Source organism: Cornus florida, unplaced genomic scaffold (genome assembly GCF_030987335.1).
Source record: "Cornus florida cultivar Cherokee Brave unplaced genomic scaffold, ASM3098733v1 CherokeeBrave_3.0.0_Hap2_Chr06, whole genome shotgun sequence".
NCBI lineage: Eukaryota > Viridiplantae > Streptophyta > Magnoliopsida > Cornales > Cornaceae > Cornus > Cornus florida.
In genome coordinates, this window is record NW_026775576.1 from 105,759,068 (window position 1) to 105,769,551 (window position 10,484).

The 10,484-nt window shown below is 36.8% G+C and overlaps 1 protein-coding gene across 1 annotated transcript; it reads left to right on the plus strand.

Annotated features, from left to right (window-relative positions):
• The first annotated feature begins 6,072 nt into the window (after window positions 1-6,072).
• Window positions 6,073-6,762, plus strand: LOC132314761 (uncharacterized mitochondrial protein AtMg00810-like). Its single transcript, XM_059813584.1, has 2 exons — window positions 6,073-6,213; window positions 6,433-6,762. The coding sequence occupies exons 1-2, from the start codon at window positions 6,073-6,075 to the stop codon at window positions 6,760-6,762; spliced, it is 471 nt and encodes a 156-aa protein (XP_059669567.1).
• The last annotated feature ends 3,722 nt before the right edge of the window (window positions 6,763-10,484 follow it).

Genomic DNA, 10,484 nt, shown 5'->3' on the forward strand with positions numbered 1-10,484 from the left:
GAGAGAGAGAGAGAAGATACAGGGTTAGTTGTGGTTTGTGTCTAACTTTATACTATTTATAAATCTAGCTAGCGGAATATATATGGAGTAGCTACAAGAAAAGAGGCCATGTACAAGAGAACAAAATATATATATGTTTGTCCACATGAAGTACCTAATAACTACCACAGTGTGGGACTGACCTTTTCGTGCAAATTGAGTCATATTATACAGAATTGGCGTACGTGTTTACAAGGATCAAAAGCAACAACTGATCGAGTTCAAATACTATAAGAAGCGTATTGTTACATTAACTCATGTACGTTCTAATCATTTTGTCAGCATGAATTGTACTTTTTAATGTATTTATATAAATTGTTATAGTTAGGATAGTTGACCGTAGAATATATTATTATTATATTGTGTAATATATTCTAACTATGTATAGGTTGACCATTCGTAGAATATATTATTACTATATTGTCTAATATATTCTAACCATGTATAGGTTTATTATGCGGAGATTTACCACATAGGATTTAGGTTTCTTACTTTCGACACATCTTGTCACCTATATAAACCATTGTTTATCTCATATCTTATATATCAATACAATATACAGTTTCTCTCTTTTATATTTTTAACGTGGTATCAGAGCTAGTCTATGAATTTTTTTTTTCTTTTTCGTATTCCGAATATTGTATTTCGAATTTTGTTCCTGTTGTTAGTATAAATGACGATTAAGTACTTCATGCAGGCGCAACTACCGTACTAACCCTGACTTCGGCACTGCAGATTATAGTCCACTAAGACAATTATACATTTCCAACTGGAATTATACTGGATAAGACTAATTACTCATTATGGTTTTAACTCATGGAGATGCAAATTGGCGCTCGTAACAAGGCTGGGTATCTCACCGGAGAAGCGACAAAACCCACACCTGGAGATCCGAAATTGGAGACATGGATAATCGAAAATCATCGAGTCAAGAGTTGGCTCATTGACTCGATGAGCCCATCATTGATGCAGCGATATTTATTCGTTTTCCCATGACTAAGAAGATATGGGAGGCAGTGTCTAGAACCTTTTATGAAGGATCGGATGAAGCGTGTATTTTTTAATCCACATAGGTAAAATAGGGGAGTACAGAAGAAACAATATGAACCCAATCCCAAAGCCAAGACTAAGTACCCAATTACTAATTATGTTTCCCCCCATAGGTTGTCAGAATCGTATGCACTTTCTGTTAATCAATTGTGTGATACTCCCTAATTTTGGAACACGGGTTGATCAAGTCCGCGCACAAAATCAGGGGATATCAAAACAATTAAAGTATTTAAACAAGCACAGATTACAAAATGAAATAAAGAATAAAATAAAACACTAAAGAAATCTAATTAATAATAAATCCATTAATAACTTCCAAATGGTTACAAATTGGGAATTCCGTAACTCAAGGACCCCTTAACCATAAGTTACTATTTAGAATTCCAACAAAATAAATACTAATAACAACTAAAACAATAATAATATCATACTTTTAAATAAACAAAAGGAATGGATAAGTCCACCAGCTGCGGATCCTCAACCTTGAGACTTGACCTTCTAACAACCTGAAAAAAAAAAAAAAATCGCGGGTTAAACCCTACGAGCAAGTTCTCTCTACCAAGCCTCTGAAAACCAATAAACAGATCACTTTTACCAAAACCATTCCTAATAAAGTTTTAACTTTAATATACGATGCTAAAAATATATATAAATACTTATATATGTAGTACAATAATCCTATCTATTAATAGGGTATTAAATTGTCAAAAAATCACTCACCAATGATTAATTATCAGTCATACCTAGACCAAGCCCCCCCTTTATAATTTTCTCATAAAGTAAACTCCACTCACCTTAACTCCATCTTAAACAGTAATTTAGTCATTTAAACAATAACTCACAATATAAGAAGAAAAAAAATCCAATAAATCCAAAATCCAATAATACTTTTGATCATTTAAATTACATATCAAAAATTTAAACTTTGACAAATCATCCATGTCTCCACCACTATTATTTTATTAACATATATAAAATAATACCTTAACTTGTATATACTAGATTATTCTAGTCATAATTCAACCTATATACACCATAACCTTAGATGGCATTTAATCATCTAAACATATAGCAATTTAAATATGCATCGGCAAATCAACCATGCCATTTATAAATATATCTATTTATATACTAGCAATTCAACCATGCTTTCTTAAGTATATTTACTTGCACCATTAATTAGCAACTCAACCATGCTTCTCATATATGAAATTTATTCATATCTAATAAGGCAGTATATTGAAGGCTTTGGCAACTCATCCATGCCAACAATTCAACCATGTACCAATCTTAAACTTAACAAGAAGTTAATCCATACGTAGACATCTCATGCATCTTACATGCATAACATTAATTTAATAATCAGTCAATCCAGATATTCTTAAATAATATATATATATATATCTATATATATATATATATCAAATTACATATATATATAATCATATATTAATTAATCCATACGTTACATATATATAACAAATATTTATATATACACACTTCCTTCCAACCAAATTATCAATTAATTATAATCACACTAAATAGATGCAATTAAATATCGTAGTAGCATCCTACAACCCTCAAACATCTAAAATATATCATCTAATGATTAATTTCAAAATTAACCAGCTTGAAATCAATCCTGGAACATCATCGGACCCCACTGGAACCTTCCGGAACATCACACGCATCCCCACGCGCCCTCACGTGCCGCCACAAGCACCTCCACTTGCTGCACGCGCCCCCACGCGCAAGAACACTGGCAAGCGCGTCCACGCGCCCTCACGCACCCTCTACACTCTCAGCGCGTGTTGGCAGCCCCTCATTGGCTGTCCTCCGTGTTTTAGTGAGCCGCGATGTACCGGATCAGCTCCCATTCATCAACCACATCTAAGCCATTAATTGCCGCATGTGCATCAACTTACAATGTGCCGCAATACACTGAATCCCTCTTGTTTTAAATTTTAAACTTCAATGGCTCAGATCCACACACACACTAAGTTATGGTATACGAGCCACACTGAATCAAAACCCATATTTGATATGCCAATTCATGTTAACCTCCGGTACGTATATATGAACAATATATATATATATTGATACACAGAAAATATATAAATAGATTCTAAAAACATAAAATATTTCAAAAAAATTACCATAAAATCTCAGAAAATTCTAAAAAAAAATCCCAAAAGCTTAGTTTAATTGTTTTGGGCCTAGTTGAAACATATAATTAAATTAAGATCTATTTAATTTAATTAATCATGCTACACAAGGTTAAAGCAACCTATAAAAATTTCAAAAATATAATTTAATCAACCTAACCTCACGTACAAGATTTAAATTATTAGAACAAGACATACCCCTATTCACATGTTTAAATTCTATAATTTTATTTTTTAAAAATAAAATAAATATATAATTTTGATACTCAAGGTGCTGAGTTTATGAATTCTAAGAGGAGAAGTAAAGAAGAACTTGCCTTTCTTTTCCAAATCCGGTCTCCTTTTCCTTTGATTCGGCCTCCTCTTCGTTAGCCCTTCTTCTTCTTTCTCTAACTCTCTTATTTTGCTAACGTGGAAAAACTCCTAACCCTAAAGTCTTATGTGTCTATTTATACAAAAAAAAAAAAAAAAAAAAAAAAAAAAATCTAAATCATTTTCCTATTATGATTACCATATTAAAGAAATAATATTTATCTTTTAAATAATATATATACACACATATATTTTAATATAAATATGTATATTACCTTCCATATACAACCTTTAGTTAAATAAGTTATATATATATATATATATATATATATATATATATATATAATGACATATTTACTCCTCCACTTGATTATTAATTAATTAAATTTATATACATATAATTATATATATATAATTATGCAAAGATAATTTTTAAATATCTTCATAACCATGGGTGCAAGGATAATTATTAAATATCTTCATAACCATGGGCCTTTAATAATTAACCCACAAGGATTCATTCAAGCCCAATACCACATCCGTTGGTCCAACTTCCCTTAAACTCAATCCAAATAATTTAAATATATAAAATAATTAATCAAACACTTAAATTATTGAAAACTAATTACATGAAGCACATTCTCAAAATAAGAATTTAAAACTAAATCACACCATACCAATAAAAACGATAATCAAACATACACACAAACAATCAACACATCATCACGAAATATAATTTGATTAGAATAAGACAATTAATCTACACACGTAATAAAACAAATCATTTTTAATAAAATAAAATAAAATAAAAGCAATTACTCATAATTAAATCAAACAAATCATTTACAAAATAAAATAAAATAAATTAATTTTAATTAATAAATCCTTTTAAAATATCGGGGTATTACAAATTGTCCACTGTGTCTATTCCTAGTAGTGTGCAGGATGCATTGGCAGATCCAAAGTGGACCAGGGCAATGAATGAAGAAATAGAAGTTCTTCAGAGGAATTACATTTAGAAACTTTGTCCATTGCCCAAATAGAAGAAAATGATTGGGGGTAGATGGGTGTACGTTCACAGTGAAACTCAAGGCTAGCTGATGGCAATATTGATAGGTACAAAGCGATCGAGGTTAGTTGCGAAGGGATATACACAGAAGTACGGAGTGGATTATTAAAAGACTTTTGCTCCGGTTGCCAAAATTAATATCATCCCCATTCTTATATCGATAGCAGCAAATCAAGATTAGCTTTTGCAACAATTCGACGTCAAGAATGCTTTCCTCAATAGAGATTTAGAAGAAGAAGTCTACATGGAGTTACCCCCTATAGCTAAATGCAAATCCTCGTGTAGAACTGAAGTGTGTGTGTAAATTGAAGAAGACGTTGTATGGTCTGATGGAAACAGTCACCCCAGGCTTGGTTCTGAAGGTTCTCCTCCACAATGAAGGAATTTGGCTATAAGAAAAATAATTCGGATCACACTTTATTTATAAAACACAAAGAGGGGAAGGTAACGGCATTGATTGTATATGTAGATGATATGGTCTTGATAGGAGATGATCCAGGTGAGAAAAAAACATTACAAGAGTACCTGGCAGCAAAATTTGAAATGACAATATTTGGGTCCAACCCAAGTTGGATAAAGTTCATCCAACCTGAGTACGTGGCCTAATTATTTCATGACAAGTGTCCAATAGTATTTTTGGATTTAAGTTGGGTATTACCCAGGTTTGACCCGTTGCTCTAACATTTTGAAGGGACCAAAATAGCCCCATCTTCTCCCCTTTCATTCTCTCTCTACCAAGCTTTCAGAACTTTTTGTTTTTTGGCTTTGCTTTGAGAACTTTCTAGATCGCTAAACCTCCCCTAAATCAGTCGGTAGCTACCCTTCTCTCTATCATCAAGTCGCTTTTTTTCTCTCTAAACCAATCAGAATATCAGTTAGATATAATCGCCCATGACAACTCCTTCACAGCTAGGGTTTTACATGTCCCCCATTTTCTCTCTCCTAACAATTTATAGTGAGTATGTGTGTATGTGTGTTTTATATAATAGAAAGAAAAATTGGGTGTAGAAGAGCATAATGGGTAAGAAAATTTAACCACTCAGAAGCAAGACAGAGTACTTTCCATCACCAACGCCAACGACAGCAGAGTCGGCGCCGACGTCAGCGGCCGGAACTCCCTCGTGCATCGTGGCCGCCAGATCCACCAGACCTTCAACAACATCAACATCACAATCCTCTGTGGCTTCGGCACCATTATCGTCCTCCACGGCACCATCGGCGAACGGTAACATTGATTTGGGTACGATCTATGGGACTAATTTGGTCTTGTTTATAATTGGTGATGAGGTTGTGTTCGGTGGGTGAGTAGTGGTGGTAATTAGTGATCGTTGTGTTTGGGTCTAATTTAGGTGATCTTGATATATATGAGACTAATTTCGTCTTGTTATAATTGGTGATGGGGTTGTGTTTGGTGGTGAGCAATGGTGGTAAATATTGATGGTTGTGTTTGGGTGGTGTCGGTGGTGGCAACGTGCAGAGTTTGAGACGTGGGTAAAGAAGGGTAGGGAGAGAATGAAAGCGGAGAAGATGGGGCTATTTTGGTCCCTTCAAAATGTTAGTGCAACGGGTCAAACCCGGGTAATACCCAACTTAAATCCAAAAATATTATTGGACACTTGTCATAAAATGATTGGGCCACGTACCCAAGTTGGATGAACTTCACCCAACCTGGGTTGAACCCAAGTACTGTCCAATTTGAAATAAAAGATCTCGGTCATCAATTTAAGTACTTTTTAGGAATTGAGGTCTTAAGTTCGAAAGTTAGAATTTCCCTATCATAACGGAAATATGTGTTAGATCTTTTTAACTGAGACTGAAATATTAGCCTGCAAACCTGTAGAGACACCTATAGAGATGAATCACAAGCTTGGAAAGTCTGTGGATCAGGTCCCAACTGACAAGGGACGTTATCAACGGTTAGTCGGGAGACTAATCTATTTGTCACACACAAGGCCGGACATAACCTATGCAGTAAGTGTGTTGAGCCAGTTCATGCATGCACTGAGTGAAGAACATATGAATGCAGTGTATCGGATCTTAAAGTATTTGAAGAGTGCACCAGGAAGAGGATTGCTATTCTCCAAGAATGGGGTCCATGGAATTGAAGGATATACAGATTCTGATTAGGTAGGGAGTCAGACTAATAGGAGGTCCACATCGGGTTACTTTACTTTTGTGGAAGGTAAACTTATCACTTGCAAAAACAGAAGGTGGTTTCTAGATCAAGTGCAGAAGCTGAATTCCGAGGTATGGCTCATGGTGTGTGCGAATTACTATTGGCCAAACTTATATTACAAGTTTGGGGATTGATTATGAGAAGCCGATAAGTGTACATTGTGATAATGTGATACCCCTCGGATCCGAGACACGAGGGAATACAAATTGAATTAAAGAAATAAAAATAATAAATTGAAAGAAACTAGAATAAAAATCCTCAAAACATAATTATTTAAATCCATTAATCCAAAACTCCATAAGTTTACAACTCGGGAATCCATCCATTAAAATCATAATAATAAAAGAAAATAAAACACCATTTAAATAAACCAATCCACAAGTAATTTAAACAACACAAGACAAACAAGCATGTAATCGATTAACAATCAAATAATCAATTAAGTCCAACACACAAGCAACTAAACAATTTAAATAATAATAAATTAAAAATTCAATTAAAACAATAAATTAAATACCAGGACTATCCTTCTGAAATTAGGGGTATTACATTCTTCCCCCTTAATAAAAGGAATTCCGTCCTCGGAATTCGCTCTTACCTTCTTCCAATTTTTTTAGGAAACTGCAAGCGAATGACATTCTCCCCTTCCCAAGTAGACTCAGCCTCATTGTGATGACTCCACTGAACATGCACCATAGGAATAACCCTATTACGAAGGATTTGATCCTTATGGTCGACAATACGACTCGGTAGCTCCAATATGTTGCATCCGGCTGCAACTCTATCTCTTCAACATAGATATGCGGATACCGATCCTCATCTCGCAGAAATTTCCGCAACATGGAAACATGGAACACATTGCGTACGCGATCCAAATTATCCGGCAATGCCAACCTATAAGCTACAACCCCAACTCGATCTGTAATCATGAAAGAACCAACAAACCGTGCTGACAACTTTCCTTTCTTCCCAAAGCGCATTACTCTTCTCATAGGAGACACTTAGAGTAGAACCTGATCCCCAACCTGAAACTCTAAAGCACGAGTACGCCGATCAGCATAACTCTTCTGCCTACTCTGAGCAGTGTACAAACGATCCCGAATAAGAGCTATCTGCTTAGAAGTATCCTTGATGAACTCAGGACCCAAGAATCTGCTCTCTCCAACCTCCATCCAACAAACAGACGATCGACATGGTCGGCCGTATAACGCCTCAAATGGTGCTATTCCAATAGTCTTTTGAAAACTATTGTTATAAGCAAACTCCACAAGCAGTAAGTAATCCTCCCAGTGGCCCTTAAAATCAAGCACACACGACCAAAGCATATCTTCCATAATCTGATTAACCCTCTCAGTCTGTCCATCAGTCTAAGGATGATAAGCAGTGCTAAGGTGCAACTCTGTACCCAAAGCCTGCTGAAAACTCTTCCAGAATCCTGACACAAAGCTCGAATCTCTGTACGATATAATAGACACCGAAATACCATACAGCTTCACAATCTCCAAAACGTAAAGCCTCGCCAACTGCTCCGTAGTGAAGTCAGTGCGAATAGGTAGGAAGTGAGCTGATTTAGTCAACCTATCCACGATGACCCAAATGGAATTATAACCCTTGAAAGAAATGGGTAATCCTTCTACAAAATCCATAGAAATGCTTTCCCATTTCTACTCCGGTATTGATAGTGGGTGTAAAGCTCCTGGCGGCCTCTGATGATCAACTTTAACCATTTGACAGGTACTACACTGAGAAACAAAAAGAGCAATGTCCCGTTTCATACCTGCCCACCAAAACTGCCGCTTCATATCCTGATACATCTTGTCTCCTCCTGGATGAACAGAAAACTCAAAATGATGAGTCTCAGTCATCACGTCCTTCCTCAAATTGTCAGCAGAAGGTACCACGAAGCGTCCCTTGTACCTCAAGCCCCCGTCAGTCCCAACATAGTAAAATGAAATCTCCCCAGAAGCTATCTCTGTAACCTTGTCAATGCACTGCTAATCCGTGAGTTGTGCCTTCAAAACCTTGTGAATGATAAAAGGTGTAACTACCATACAAGCCATAAACGTATTTGACAATTCATCCACCTTCTTCAACGCATTCCACTCAGTAGTGAATAGAGCAGAAAGATTACCAACAGGTCGGCGACTGAGTGCATCCGCCACCACATTCGTTTTCCCTGGATGATACTATATAAAAAAGTGATAGTCTTTTACAAACTCCAACCATCTGTGTTGTCTTATATTCAGTTCCCGCTGAGTAAACAAATACTGCATACTCTTGTGATCATTAAATAACCTGAAGGACTCACCCAATAGATAATGCCTCCAAATATGTAAAGCAAAGACCACAGCTGCCAACTCCAAATCATGCGTTGGATAATTAAGCTCACGAGGCTTAAGCTTCCGAGATCTATAAGAAATCGGTCGCTCCTCCTGCATCAAAACACATCCAAGACCCTGCAAAGAAACATCCGTGTAAACCAGATACTCTATTCCGCTCTGTGGAATAGACAAAACTGGTGCAGAAGTCAACTTAGTCTTCAGCTCATCAAAGCTTTCTGACAATGTTCATCCCACACAAACCGCACACCCTTCTTAGTCAGATGAGTGAGTAGTCCCGCTATCTTTGAGAACCCTTGGATGAACCTCCTGTAATATCTCGCCAAACCGAGGAAACTCCATATCTCATTAGGTGAAGTAGGCTGTCCCCACTCAACCACCACTAAAACCTTGGCCGGTTCCACCGCTATCCCCTTTTCTGACACCACGTGACCCAGAAACTTCACTTCTCGCTGCCAAAATTCACACTTCTCGAACTTGGCATACAACCGGTGTTCACGAAGCGTCTGCAACACAATCCGAAGATGTCTAGCATGATTGCCCTCCGACTTAGAATAAATCCAAAATGTCATCTGTGAAGACAATGACAAATTGATCTAAATAAGCCTTGAAGACTCTGTTTATTAAATCCATGAACACTGTTGGTGCGTTAGTCATCCCAAACGGCATGACACAAAACTCATAAGAACCATATCTCGTGAGAAACGCTGTCTTAGGGACATCCTGCTCCTTAACTCTCAACTGATGATACCCAGAACGCAGATCAATCTTGGAGAAGTCTATGGCTCCCCTTAACTGATCAAATAAGTCATCAATCCTGGGCAAATGATACTTGTTACGAATCATAACCTTGTTCAACTCCCTGTAATCTATACACATGCGAAGCGAACCATCCTTCTTCTTCACAAACAGAACCGGTGTTCCCCGGGGTGAAGTACTCCTGCGAATGAAACCCTGGCTAAGTAGCTGCTGAATCTGATCCCTCAACTCGCGCATTTTCACTGGTGCCATCCTATAGGGTGCCCTAGCAATAGGCATGGTGCCTATAGCTAAGTCTATCACAAATTCGATCTCGCGACTTGGTGGCAACCCTGGAATTTCCTGAAATACATCCGGGAAATCCTATACAATTGGTATGTTATCCAATGATAGTCCCCTCCTCCGTTTCCTCCTCCACATGGAACAAATAAGTGCTAGTGACCCCGCTAGAACGCGGCATAGCTACGACATACATGTCCTGACCAGGTATAGTAAACACAATAGACCTATCAAAACAATTAACTTGGGCATGGTAGTGAGACAATCAATCCATCCCAGGTATCACATCACAAGTG

Excerpts from the sequence above, each read along its gene's own strand:
- LOC132314761 (XM_059813584.1), top strand. The coding sequence starts at position 6,073 with ATGGTTGTGTTTGGGTGGTGTCGGTGGTGGCAACGTGCAGAGTTTGAG. Across the intron at positions 6,214-6,432 it reads GTGCAACGGGTCAAACCCGG|ATCTTTTTAACTGAGACTGA; the intron begins GTAATACCCAAC and ends AATATGTGTTAG.